This window comes from Typha angustifolia, chromosome 2 (assembly GCF_048772165.1).
Source record: "Typha angustifolia cultivar Huaian chromosome 2, ASM4877216v1, whole genome shotgun sequence".
Classification (NCBI taxonomy): Eukaryota; Viridiplantae; Streptophyta; class Magnoliopsida; order Poales; family Typhaceae; genus Typha; species Typha angustifolia.
The window spans coordinates 236,715-251,221 of record NC_133240.1 but is presented as its reverse complement, the minus strand read 5'-3'; the positions used below and the strand labels follow the sequence as shown (position 1 = coordinate 251,221).

General features: G+C 36.6%; 1 protein-coding gene across 2 annotated transcripts; it reads left to right on the top strand.

Annotated features, from left to right (window-relative positions):
• The first annotated feature begins 5,674 nt into the window (after nucleotides 1-5,674).
• On the top strand, nucleotides 5,675-14,113 carry LOC140771448 (uncharacterized). Of its 2 annotated transcripts, none has more exons than XM_073113021.1 (9): nucleotides 5,675-5,834; nucleotides 6,599-7,047; nucleotides 7,278-7,362; nucleotides 7,568-7,640; nucleotides 10,172-10,255; nucleotides 10,807-10,928; nucleotides 11,651-11,891; nucleotides 12,867-12,930; nucleotides 13,304-14,113. In XM_073113021.1, the coding sequence occupies exons 2-9, from the start codon at nucleotides 6,663-6,665 to the stop codon at nucleotides 13,945-13,947; spliced, it is 1,698 nt and encodes a 565-aa protein (XP_072969122.1). In that variant the 5' UTR covers nucleotides 5,675-5,834; nucleotides 6,599-6,662; the 3' UTR covers nucleotides 13,948-14,113. The 2 variants fall into 2 exon arrangements, with proteins under 2 accessions (XP_072969122.1, XP_072969116.1); XM_073113015.1 differs by having other exon boundaries at nucleotides 10,169-10,255.
• Nucleotides 14,114-14,507: the final 394 nt, after the last annotated feature.

The window sequence follows — 14,507 nt, the reverse complement described above, 5'->3', positions numbered from 1 at the left end:
AATACATCAAACATTAATAATTAAAAAATTATAAGAAAATGTTATAGCAACGAGTTATGCAGTTAGAACAACGAGATATGCAAATTAATATTGACCGTGATCGTATGGATAGAGAAATTTTGTCGATTGATTAAATAAGATTGAATATCCAGATAAACATATTTTTTTTTAAAAACAATTAATAGAAGAAACAATAGTCATTTTCAAGTCCAAGATTTGTAGTGAGATCAATCTAACTACAGAGATAACTTACTAGACTATCAAAGATTTATTATTTTCATTATTAAATATTAATTTATGCTTATTTTCTATAATATAATTTTGATGCTTTTAATAATGAAGTGTAATGCTTTTAGTATAGTTGAAAAGGTCATGCTGAGGACCTTTAAAATGAGACTAATAATTTTTTTTTATTTTTTCTTAAATTATATAGTAAATACTCTTTTATTTATTATTTAAAATTAGAGTGTCCTAAATTTATTTGGATAATGACACAAAATTATCTTCCAATGTAAACACCAAATATAAAATACATCAAACATTATATATATCAAATAAAAATTATATTTATTCATTTTCATGCCTTTATCATAAGTGTTCAATCAATATATTTTAAAGCTCAAATAAACATCTGTTAGATTTTTCTATGTCAAGCAAAGAATCGTTCATTATCAAATTGAGTCTCTCTATCTTAGATCTTCATAATTTTATTACGATAAGTTTGAAAAGCTAAATGAATGTGCTTTCTTTTAAAAACAAAAGACATAATTTATTAGAAAAAGGAATAGTCATTTTCAAGTCAGACTTATATCAAAATATCAATATAAAGAATATAGATATAATTAAGAAATAGAATATGACTATAGAACTAGTAGCTATGGAGATAACTTACCAGACTATTAAATACACATTGTTTGTATAAATAAATATCAATTTCTCCTTGCTCTGTGTAATGTAGTTTTGATACTTCTAGTAATGTCGTATAATATTTATTTCAATATTTATTTTGTATAATATAATTTTGATGAATTTAATTCTAAAATACTAACTTAAAATTACTTCTAAAACTAATAAATATTAGTCTTATTTTAAAATTTTGGATGAGAGTTTTCTAAGTATATACTTTATTAAAAATAATATTATTAAGCGGACCTATTAAATAATTTAAATAATATAATATAATATATGTATATTGTATTAATTAAATAATAAATATAAAGTCTAGTGCAATAATATAAAGCTCTCTTTTGGAGATGCTCTATAAATTATTTAATACATTCCTAATTATAATTTTTATCTTTAATTTGACTATAGCTATTTAAAAATTCTCTCTCATCTCTTCTGCCACCCACATATTTTATTTCACGAATTTAAGTTTCTGCTCAAACTTTCCCTTAATTTTCTCACATATCTTATATCTCTTACTATCCACTTATTTCATGGAATGGAATGCTTATAAGGATACATTGCATACCCATCATAAATAAGAACTCTTTAATTTAATTTTATAGATAATCATAATTAGACTCCGGAACTATTATCCTTTTCTTATATACCTCCTCTGAATTATTTGTTGTGACAATTAGACTTTCTAAACTATTAAAAAATTGTCTCACGCCATTAACCTATAAATGAAAAAAAAAACTAAAATGATCAAAATACACTATGAGAAGGTAAATATATTTTAGTAAACTAAAATTTTTCTTTATTATTTACTTCAAAATACAAGAGACCATGTGTAATACCCCAAAATTTTAAAAAAAAATTCCGTGACGCACGTGCTGACACAGGCGCCTGCCACCCCCACCCCCCGTCCTCTCTTCTCCTCTTCTTCCCCTTCCCTTGCCGTGCACGCTACCATTCCCCCCCACCTCCATTAACCTTCACCTTCCCCTCCCTGGACCACGCCATTTCCTCCACTCACTACCTCCCTCCCTCTCTCGTGGTTGCCAACGCCGGAGCCGACGAAGCTTCGGAGCCAACGAAGCCGAGCGCGCGGATCGCGGTAAGCCTTAGCCCTATTAAAACACATTAGTTAATCATCCCCGGCGGCCGACGACCTCGCGTCCGGTCGTCGGTCCGAGAGCTTCGAGGAAAGGGCTCTCTGGACGGGCTTCGGGCCCTTTGGGTTGGGAGGAAGGACCTCCATGGCCGTCGGCCATGGAGCTCGCCTCGTCGCCTCGTCGGCCATTCCGGCCGCGGGGCGAGCTTCTCCCGCTCCCCTGTGGGCAAGGAGGAGGGGCGGTGGCTCCTCTGCGGCGTGGGTTATGCCCGTCGAGCCGAACCGCACCCTCCTCTTTTCCTCCCCTTGCTTTTCTTCCCTTCCCTCCCCGGCGAAGTCGCGAGGCGCCGACCTGAGGGCGAGCTGCTGGCGGCGTGGGCCACCGGTAGCGCCGAGCCTTCGCTCCTCGCTGCTTCTATCTCCCTCCCTCGAAGGAGATGGGGGGAGATGAGTGTGGGTGGGCTGTAGGCCACAGCCCACTCGGACTTGGACTCGGGTGGGCTGCAGGCTGCAGCCTACTAACCCAAATGTTGGGTGGGCTGCAGTCTGCAACCCACTAATCCAACCTTGGTGGGCTGTGGTTGGGCCCCTAGCCCACCAAGGCCCTCTTGCTTATTGGGTGGGGTTTGAGCCTACCCATTGCATCTAGCCTAGCCCATTTAGGGCTATTTGGACCATATAACCATGTTTATCTTTCTTCACCTGATATAGTTAGCCCGATACCTCGTAATGACAATTTAGTATCATGTGAATTTTTAGGATAACATAAGACTCGCCTTAAGAGACCCTTGACTCATGTATTTGCCAAACATAAATGCTCTAATAAGATAATTAATTCTATTAGTTCGCTAATCTTACGTGGTGTTACGTGAATTAATAGGATTGACACCGCGTGAGGAGGATTTTGGGATTTCGGAGGAGCCGGCTGGCTGACGAGATTTACCATACTGTGGAGATCCCTCAGGCGAGTAGAGTTATACGAAATCTAGAATAATACAGTTTCAGTTATTATACCTGCCATGGCACTGTAGGAAGTGTCGGTATTAATACATGCATTTAGTATACCATGTTATATCTTTACATATGTAGTTATTGATGATTTGCTCATTGTGATATCATAAGAATGTTAATGTAGCATAAATATTAGTGTGATGATGCTCTATATGTATACCTGTTGTGAATATAGAATGTAACGATCATGATGACTATGACATGCTTTATACACTCATAGACACTGCACTACTTCCACCTATCATTAGTAGTCGAATTCTGACTAGGCAGTTGCCTTACTCATTCAGCCCAGGGTTAAAGGTAGAGTGTATCTTATATGACTATACTATCAACGGTCTACACTTGAGGTCAGGAAGCTTGTGTGACATTCAGGTAGTTATACTATATAGTCAGGACTAGATTATGATGATGGAAGAACATGATTGTGAAGCGGGGATATAACTCTAGTAGTATCTGACGACGCAGGGTTAGGGCATTTGTTGATGAGCCGAGGGCTCCCGATTCTCTCGCCGAGGGCGATGATGATTTAGAGAGAGTGAGATATGGGCTTACGACCGGGGTCCTTTGTCTGATGGTCACAGACAACCGGTCACATGTAGTGTCGCCATACACATGTAGGTGACATTACCGCTAGATGTGTATATATCTCCCTCGATGTATGAGATGATTGATGATTATGTGATGGATGCTTGTTTATTGAGAGTATTTATCCTGTGTGGTGAATAGCTCGGTGAGCGATGATAAGTATGATTAATGCTTTGGTAGGCATGAGATGACTAAACTGCTATTTTATTGCTATGCATAACATGTAAAACCTATGATTGAGATGTGTACGAATAAGAGAATGTATCAAGCTTTATATTATACGGACTTATTGTGATACGTTTAGGAACTAGCATGTTCCAAGATAATGACCGGTAATCTTTATCAATTTCATTGATTTAGTAATTTGTGGTAAGTCATTTCAACAAATATATCGTTATTGTTAGCAAATATAGGCATACATTGGATATACACCTGTAATTTTATTATTTTAGATTGTATGGATCCTACTCGTTGGGCTGTAAGCTCACCACCTCGTGGTGGCATTATTTCAGAGCTAGGTGACGCAGGTGCGGGTAGCGAGGAGTAGCTGCTTTTTCTTTTCAGTATGTATGTTAGTTGTATTAAGCCCCCGTGAGGGCGTTATGATGATATTGTATTTTGAACTTTAACATTGTATTTTGGATGTATATTTGGAAGGCTTGTTGTGGTCTGTGGAACTTGTATCCGGACTCTTATAGTTGAGTTTATTTATGGTGAAATTATGCTGTTGTATGCCTTGTGAAATCCTTGTACTGACAGGTCATGTGATGTACCGCGTGGGGGGATTTACCCACGCAGTTTACACGTGTATTTGGAGGTTTGGGTGTTTCACCTTGTCATATGCTCACAAGATTTGTACATGACGACTTACGGATAAAATAGAAGTAAGAAAAATATAATGAAAGAGATGTTTGAGATATTTTCAATAGAGATTTTACCGGTCACATAAAAGTTTAGAGGTGGTACATATAAGGTTATCAAAGTAATCGAGCCGACTCGAGGTCGGCTCAATAAGGCTCAATCAAGCTGGGCTCAAAAATAGGTTGAACCGAGTTTGATCTTGAAACTAGGCTCAAAATTAAATTCGATGCAAGCTTGATAAGGCTCTCTCTCTCTCTCTCTCTCTCTCTCTATATATATATATATATATATATAATACCAACGCCCACTGCACCAACTCCACATGCTGGCACCTCTGCACACCCTTGTCGGCTATTTTCTCCAGGCCGGCACGCTGCTCCACCTTGCACCCGTAGTCTTCCTCAACTCCGATCATCTCTACTACTCGATAGGTATGTATTGTAGTGGATCTTACTAATCCTCTTCTTCTCTTGGCTCATCATGCTCTTCGTTTTCAGTTGTATGCCTAGAATGGCTTGGACCATCGTTAATCTCTCCCACTTCGTAGTATGGGTGATTAATTTTTGTGGATTTTTTTTAATGATTATTGATTTCGGTGGACATGGAATTTGGTATCGAGGAATTGAGTATTGGGCCCTCGGTTGAGGAGAAAAGGCAAGATCTATTTCTATTAGAAGTAGATCTATTTTTAATCTCTATTTAAAATTAAGTAAGTCACGGAAGGAGGAAGAAAGGAAGGAAGGAAGTATTTTAAATTATTAGGTTTTTGTGACATGAGGAGGTAAAGTGATCTTGATTCAAGCCTAAATCAATTCAAATTTGCTTGGACTCGAAAATGGTTTGAATTGATAAGACTTGAAATTACTAATTGAGCAGCTCGTTTAAGCTCAAATTTAGACTAAATTTAAAATTAGCTCGAATTAAAATTACTTTAATTCAAAATTAATCACAAAGTCAGCTCGATCAAAGCAAGCTCCTCTCATTTAGATCCCTACCGTACATAAAAGGGGTGATAGAGTGATAGTTTACAAGTATAGGGCCTAAGAGTTATTGGCTCTTAAATTTATATGCAGTATAAGTCTTATCAGTATTTTAGTCCAATATTTACTTCTTATTTGTATTTTATCTTAACTTTATATTACATCACTATTCTAATTTATAAGTAAATATTAGAATACGCTTTGTCTTTTAATAGTAAGAAAGAGTATAGAATAGTTACACTATATTTTTTCCCTTTGATCTCAAAGCAAACGAGCAAAGCAAACGGGCGAATTCCCCTCTCGATACCGTGCCCTAGCGCAACGCCGGTCTTCCTCTGTCGGCGGCGCGTGCCTTCCTCTCTCGGCGCTGGCGATCTTCGGGCTTCTCATAGAAGGTATTGATCTCCCTCCTCCTCTCCTCCCATGGTATTATATTCCCAGTCCTACTTCTCACCTCCTTTCTCCTCTCCACCGCCACACCGCAACTCCAGTTGATCTGAGATTCAGTCTATTTTTGAGTTTTTTGCTCCTCGATTTGGAAATATTTGGTTTCTTGCTGTTGGTTCCAGTTAAATTTTGGAATGATTTATCTGTAATGGAAATTTAGGTTGCTTTTTTCCTTCTCGTCAGAAGTATGGGTTGCTTGCGTTGCTACTTCCTGCTCTTGCTTGATTTAGTTTTCGACCTGAAATTTAGGTTGTTTACTGTTGAGTTCAGTTGGATTGTAGATTTAGGTTAAGGCTTTGTAGAAAATGCTCTGTTTAGTAGTTAATTGGCAAATATACATATATAGATTGTCATTAGAATAATAATAATAATAATAATAATAATAATAATATATTCTTATTTTAATTTATTTATTAACGTATCCCAGTCATATCCGTATCCTATTCTTTTAGGATTTGTTATATCCCGTATCCGTATCGTATCCGTACCTGTAATCATATGCATGCTTCATTATTTCTTGTAAATCAATTTTACTTACTTTCTCTGTGAACAATTTGCTCGGAGAATATTTGGTGTGAGTTCCTTAATTATACATAGTGTTACATGATCGAATATAAATGAAGTATCAGAAGGGCATTCTTTGTTTGTGATGCATTTTTTTGCGTCTTTATTATTCAATTTTCATTTCACAGCATCGTGCATTTATGCGCAGATGAATATTGTGACTTGATTGGTGGTGCAAAGTGAATCTTGCTGGCCAACTTCTTCAATAGAAGATGGGTTTGGATGACTTCATCAATCTTAATGCATCTTGTGATGATAACAACAAAAGTGAAGAGAATGATGTGCATAAACTGGACTCCAGTAGCTGTGAAGTAGACTGTCCAACCAGTACATCTCAACTGAAGGAGGACATTCTTAGTAAGGAGAGTATGAACAATCCGGAATGTAGTGGTGAAGTTGAAGACGACCAACATGTGCAGGATATGGACCTTGAAGATGATGTCATTGAGAAACAAACTGTTCTACAAGAGAGCGTTGAATTGGTTGCAACTGTGAAAATAGGAGAAGATTTGAATAAAGTTCAGCAAGAAGAAGAAAAGTCTGACTTGCACACAGTTATTGTCAGCACTTCAAGTAACTTTTTGATTGATGAAAGTTGTATCCTCTAAACTATTATTTCCTTACCTTTTGCACTTAGTATTTCTTCACATACTTTATAGCAGAGCACGGACCTACTCATACCTCTTTTACTGTGTGGTAGCATATAAAGATTTATACTGACATAATCTTAATATCAATGAGGTGCATCATAGCTTTGCTTTGAAACATCAGCTCTTGACTTGTGTAATTTTATATGTTCCTTGTTCTTTCCTAATATAATGTTCTAGCTATATCAGGAGTTAAAAGAGCTCGTCTAACCTCTATTGACAAAAGCCAGCCATCAGTACGTGTGATGTACAACTCGTTGACAAGGTCAGGCTTGAATAGCTCTCTCTTGATGTGCAAGTTGATCTTTCATGTCTCTTACATTTTAACCTACAATAGTCTGTCTACTTGAGCTTATAGCTCCATCTAAAGTCTTATGGTCGCTATCAAGTTAACCCTAGTTCTGGCAATTCTTGCTGATTTCTTGACGAGTTTGATTTTTACAGTGCATCTTTATTTTGTCATGCTACAGAGAAAGCAAAAGGAAGCTTATGGAACTAATGCAGCATTGGTCTGAGTGGCATGCACGCCAGCCTTCTGCTATTGTAAGTTCCTTTCCCTTTCAGCTCTATACTGAGTGATGTAGTAAATGTAAATTAGTTTACTACTTAATAACGCCTTGAAGATTTACATTGTTTTTCCATTTTTCTACGTCTCATCATACACTTTGGTGTTCTGTACTTCGTATGAAATTCTTAATTATGATGCTGAGATCATTGAGATGAATATAATATAAAATTTCTAAGAAAGTGAGCCTCCATCAGTTTGGGATTATACCCTGGTAGTAGGTTGGTTCAGGAGCCTTACATAGTCGATTGATTTGCCCCATTGGATCCCGTATACCATTGGCTATTGTAATTGTATGATAAAGTGAAGTGAATATGCTTGTCTAAGCTTATCGTCTTGATATTGGCTGCAATCACCATATAACTACTTCACTACTAGTTTCTGTTTATTTAAAGTTTTATGTCAGAAGACTAGTAACATTTACATGCTAATTTGTCCTATATAATGCTTTAAGCCTTTAAGTTTGTTACTGATTTTACACAATCTAATCTATTGTATGACAAGCTTGTTTAGTTGCTGGATCTGCAGAGCCAGCTGGCTAGCCACTTATCCTTTTACGGTTCCTTGACTACACTAAATAGAGCAAAGTCCAACAAACCCCTATAGAGTTTGCATCAAGGTTTGCCATGCTGATGAGGTTTCCGGCACCTGACATAGGGCTGTGCCATCGGCACACCCTATGCTGAGTCGTGTTGATTGGCACGCCTACGTGTTGATCTGTGTCATGCTAGTATTAGGTGCCGCCCGAAATGCACTAAGATATGTTAAATGGGTTGTAGTCACTTACCCATATAGAAAGTAGGAGCTAGAGAAGAAGAAAGAGAGGAGAAAGGAAAAATAGAGGAGATCTAGGAGGGATCTAAGAATTTTTTTTTAAAACAAAAAATCACATCAGAAGGAAATTTCTTTCATTCTCTTAAACATTTTCTTTGTTTGACACTTTAAAAACTAATTTTAGGTGTATAAATGATAGATCTAGCAAATCTATCATTTGTAAGAGCTTACTAGACCCTATGAAAAATACTCTTAAAAGTATAGGAATAAAAAAAGAAATTTGATTTTTCCTAAAATTTTGCCCCAAATGTCAAAAAATTTAAATTTAATATGTAATTAGGCTTTAATACAAATATTAAAACAAAAAACATGTATAAATTCTAAAAGATATATTAGGGGTGTGCTAGTAGGCTGACAATGTGTTGCCGACACATTGGGGCATGTCAGTATCGACAAGATATTGGCATAGCGTGTGTCGTTGGCATGAGAATCCTTGGTCTACGTAGAGATTAAAGCTTTTTTTTTTTTCCGCTTTGGTGTTACTAAATCTCAGTGTACTCAAATACTTTTAGTTTACCTACATGCATGGATAGCTTGGCTATTGACATTTACCGTGCCAACACTAGGGCGGAATGTGGCATGGGGAATGTCGATGGCATCCTCAAAGGCTTGTAAAGTATTCTAGTTTGGGGGAAACACTTGCATATGCCTTTCGTGAACACGTGCAGAAGCTGGTGGAGAGGAATCATCGTTGAAGCCTTCAATAGACTTGTGAAGAAGTAGGGGAAGAGGAACGAGCGCCATTGTTCTAGGGTTTTTGTGATTGTTGCTATGTGAAGAACATGAGAGGAAAACTTAGAATTTAGAGTATCCATCATGATAAGTGAGGATCCATTATCAATTAAAATAGGATCTACTTCATAAGTCATAACTTATGATCTGCTATCATTTAAGTTAGGATTTAATAAGCTATCATATAAATGAATCATCATCTTCTCTTCTCCATACCCTCTCATTTGAAACCCTAATGACAACAAAGGTGAAGGTTTGCAAAAAAGTGGCGGCAGCTTTGGTGATAGAGGTGGACTATGGCAGTGAAGGCCTGTAGATATGTGATTACTTTCCTTTCTTCTCTCTCTCTCTCTCTCTCTCTCTCTCTCTCCATTTATTTGTCATGCCACCAACACACCATCCTTGCCTACATGTATATCTATCTATCTTCTACATATTCCTTATAAGCCCACTTAGTAATGTTTTCCTATTTAGTTCATATAAATTCGTAAAACTACGTATACAATGACGAGAAACGCATATGTGCACCCATCTAACATATATGCAACTACCTACATCTTGCAGTGATTCTTAAAGAAGTGGTAAACTGGCATGTTTTCTGAAATGGTGTTTGAGCATAATATCACAATTATATCAACTGTTACTCCTAGTCATATTAGACAAGCTTAGTCACATTTATTTTGGTGTTTGGATTTAAAAGGGTACCAACTCTGTAGCCTATATTCCAGAAATATACTTGCTTGGAAGAGTTGAATCATCTCTTTGGTTAAATTATTTTGACTTCAAACAACGGTTTAGCAACAATAGTAATGGGATTAAGACTTGGAAAGATCTACAAAGAGAAAAAATGGATCATCTTCTTTTTGTGTATTTTAATTAGTAACAGTAATGAATTATACTGTACCTTAATTGATATATGAAGTCTTATGTGGTTGTGCAGCAGGTGTCTGCTCAGGAGGCCTTGGAGTGTGGCGAAGAGACATATTTTCCAGCACTACATGTTGGCTCTGATAAATCTTCCTCCGTGGTATGAGATTTTATAATATCTAGCATCTTTGTTTTGATTGATCATCTTTATGATAAGCAGTATGAGATTGTTACCTACATTGTCTTTTCTTTTCTACTGTAACATTGGGCATCTTTTAGTGGATTACTGGCTTTAAATCCCTGCCATTGACTCTTTCAAGCTTGTAAACAGTTTAAGTTGATACCTTTGTTGTGGAACACTCTTTTGCAGAAGGATTGACAGCATTTGGATCTAATAATTCAAGTATCAGAACATAATGACATTTTATCTCTTTATTATGCTGTGTTTAATGAGACATAATCAGCTTTATGTTTTTCTTGATATCTTTAAGCCAAAATACTACTTGAATTTGTTCAATGGTGAATCCTTAAATGTGATACTTCCATATGAAATGTGCAAGTGTTTCTGTTGATTTCTCTAGTAGAATTTTTCTAGATTGATTCTATGGAAATTTATTAATATAATATATATATATATATGCATGTATGTCATTATAGAGATTTCTGTATTGGGAACTTACAGTTTCAATCTATTTTCCTCTCTCTGTATAGTCATTTTGGCTAGACAACCAGGCAAGAAAAGAGGATCTTAAGAACAATGACTCAGTTCCTCTTTATGATAGGGAGTATTCATTGCATTTGGCATCACTTGATGGTTCAGCTAATCCTGAAAGGTATAACCTTTGCTCTTCTTAAAACAGAACAATGCATACACACACATGTTTAAAGACTGTTTACATGTTTGTGTACAAACTTAAGTATGAGATGTTTTTATGAATGTATATTTATCGTGTGAGGGTGCATTGGCATTTCTTGGGGTGTGTGTCTTTGTGTGTGTATGCATTTACATGTGCTTGTGTCTGTGCATGTATCATGTGTTTTAAGATAATTTGCTTGATTTTACTTGTATAATTATTGTAAGTTTGTAACTTCTCCTGCACTAAATCTTTTTGCGTATGAATTATGATATTCTGTCTTGTTTGAAATTGAATGATGCTTTCTTTATCATGTTATAATCTTTCTCCATAATAATTATTGTTGTATATGATCTCTCAGAGCTACTGCATTTTTTCTACCAGAGGATATACCATGATCCTGGTCAACCTTTATTTGCATTTTGATCTCTAGGATGCAACAAATCTGTATCTAATGTCTTCTAAAGCAATGGTTTAATGATATTTCAGCTTGCATATCATCCCTATGTTCTGCCTTTTTCTTGAACATTTTAATAATAAACATCTTCATTTGTTCTATAATTTGCTTTACTCCTTTAATGGTGATTATAATTTGCATTCTTTATGTTGTTTTCATTCTTTGGCATTATCATCATTCCCATCCATCCCCCCCAACACCCAACCAAAAAAAATCATTTTCTTTGCGTTCCTTTTAATACCAGGATAGAGAAGGAAGATTCTCGTTGTTTCAATTGTGGTTCATATAGTCACTCTTTGAAGGAGTGCACAAAACCTCGTGATAATGTTGCAATCAACAATGCTCGCAAGCAACATAAGTCAAAACGAAACCAATCAGCTGGTAATCGAGGACAAATCCGGTATTATCAGAAAGCACCTGGGAAGTTTGATGATTTGAAAGCAGGAGTTCTTGGGCCTGAAACAAGAGAATGTTTGGGGATTGGGGTAAGCAACTTGACCTTTCAAATGGAAGTATTAAAAAAAAAAGGTTTGGAAGTTATTTTTCTTAACCTCATAACTAGATAATCAGTAAGCACTAACAATCATAAGCCTTATGAAATTATTTAGTATTTACCTAACCAGCAGCTCAATTGCATGTGTGCTAGTTGAATTTGGCTGCTCATATGTTTGGACGCCACATGAATCAATGTTGCATACACTTTCATATAAAAGAAAGTTTGTACTGGACATGTTGGTTGATTGAGCTCGAGGGGGCTCTTATTTGATGGAGCAGGATTCATGTAGTCAACCATATAGCTTAGTCATCTGATTTATTGTTTTGTGATGCTTAAATAAGATTAATGAGATATCCAAATTTTCTACAGAGATATTTAAATTTCAATTTGTTTTAAGTAATGTCTCTGGTACAGATCCATCCTTGTTGCTAAATCTAATATGCAGTTATTTGAACATACAATCATGTTGACTTCTATATATAGGGGAACAAGGATTTGCGAAAAAAATAGCAATAGGGTCAAGCTGCACCAGAAGCATCACTGTAATTCTATAAGTCTTCTCTTGAGAACTACTGCTTTCTGAGTTTAACAATTTTTCACTTGACTTAGTTGAGGAGGAGGATGAAAGGAACTATTTAGTATTGAGTTTTTCTTTCATTATTGGTTAACTGCTTATGACTTTATTCTTCTTGATTATAGAGGAGTTTCTTTTTCTTGTTGGTTAACTACGTTTTGTTACTTCTGGTCAATTTATGGGCAAGGGATTGTGATAATGCCATAAGGTAGAGAATACATCTTTTATACAGTATTTTCTAAAATTAGCACCAGTATTAATATGGCTCCAATGTAAGTAAGCAATCCAACCCTCTAAATCAGCATCCAAATTGAGTCTGTTGTGATTTTAAAGTAATAATTTCTCCATCCTCCCCTTTTACATCTAAATTTGTCTGACATTCTGATGCAGGAGTATGATCCACCCCCTTGGTTTCATCGAATGCAAGAAATAGGATACCCACCTGGATATCTTGGTACGATAACCTTTGCTTTAACATGTTTTTTCTATTTCTGGATGCTACTTTGGACTATTCTTACTCATTTTCCAACAAATGCATGATGAACTAGTAATATGAAGAACGATATTTTCCTTATTACTGTTAGTAGCATAAAGATATGGAATGTAAAACTTGAAGTACATGTCAGATAAAATCGGAAACTAGGTTCATATAACTGATAAAACATAGCAACAATGTTAGGCCAAATGTCAAGAATAATATGATCAGATAGGAAATTGTGTGGAATAATTCCCTCACCATAACAAATTATTTCAGGTCAACTTTGACAGTTCTGTTTTGATTTCAATTTATTTCTTCCTCTTAAAGTTTCGTGGCTACTCCTTTTCAGATGTTGTAGAAGACAAAGACGAGCCTTCTGGAATCACGATATATGCTGATGAGGAGGTAAAGGAAGATTATGAGGATGGTGAGCTTCCAGAAAGAGATGAGCCAGAGCCACCAGAGAGAAGAATGACAGTGGAGTTCCCTGGAATAAATGCACCAATCCCTGAGAATGCCGATCACAAGCGCTGGGAGAGTCAATTGACAAGGTCAGGCCCAAGTTCTTATAGGAGTCGTTCACACCTTCGGCTACCTTCATCAGATTCACACAGGAAGAGACACCATGATCAGTTGCGTTCCGAGGAGCAGCATGAAGATTGCACTCCTGGTGCAAAGCATGGGCACTCCATGCCTGTCTACTCTCCGCGATACAACCCTTATGACTACAATCCTCACATGAGGAGCCCGAGCCTTGGGAGATCTCTCCCGGATAGGGGATGGAGAAGTCCCTTGCCTTACGATAGTTCTGCAGCGCACAGCCCTCGCAGTCCCCACAGCCCATATCCATACCAGTCCGCTCGGCGGTCGCCTCAGTATGACAGTCCGAGCCATGAGCACTGGAACCATACGAGTGCATATGGTGCAAGCACAGACATTTCAACGCGCCATGGGAGAGACAGATATGATCACCGGCGGCACCACCATAGGTGATACACTGATGGATTCAAGGCAATCCTGTGTTTACATTTAAATTAAGATGTGAGATTGCTCTCGGCTGACATGCTAAAATGTAGTGAGTTCATAGCAATTTATGTTGTTGGACATTTGTTACTCTCAATCGTCTTATGGAATGCAAGAGATGTTCTGTTGATCTCTACTATCTGTCTTCATAATCTTTTGTCTTATGAATAAGTAATCTAATAGGAAAGCATCCATCTTCACCAAACTCCCAAAGTATATGAGTAAATAAGAATCAAAGAAGTAGAATATCTAAACCTCTGATAAATTTCCTATGAGCACTCATATACTACAATTCATGGATATAAATCTTGAAGAGAATTCCTATTCACTCAGAAAAAACCATTATGTTAAAAGAACTAACTCTTTATAAACAATTTTGTTCTAGACTTTTCTCCACTATCAATGTCACTATTCATTTTACAGGTTGCTGCATTTTTCAGTCTTTTCTGTTATTGAACTTTTACCATCATATTTACTACGAAATTAGTGACTGCACAAGAACAATGATGTCCAGGTTATGGTAGAAGCTT

Bases quoted from the DNA above. Each gene is read 5' to 3' on its own strand.
- LOC140771448 (XM_073113015.1), top strand. From the start codon at position 6,663: ATGGGTTTGGATGACTTCATCAATCTTAATGCATCTTGTGATGATAAC. The intron at 11,892-12,866 runs GTAAGCAACTTG...ATTCTGATGCAG, and splicing joins GAGAATGTTTGGGGATTGGG to GAGTATGATCCACCCCCTTG. The intron at 12,931-13,303 runs GTACGATAACCT...ACTCCTTTTCAG, and splicing joins ATACCCACCTGGATATCTTG to ATGTTGTAGAAGACAAAGAC.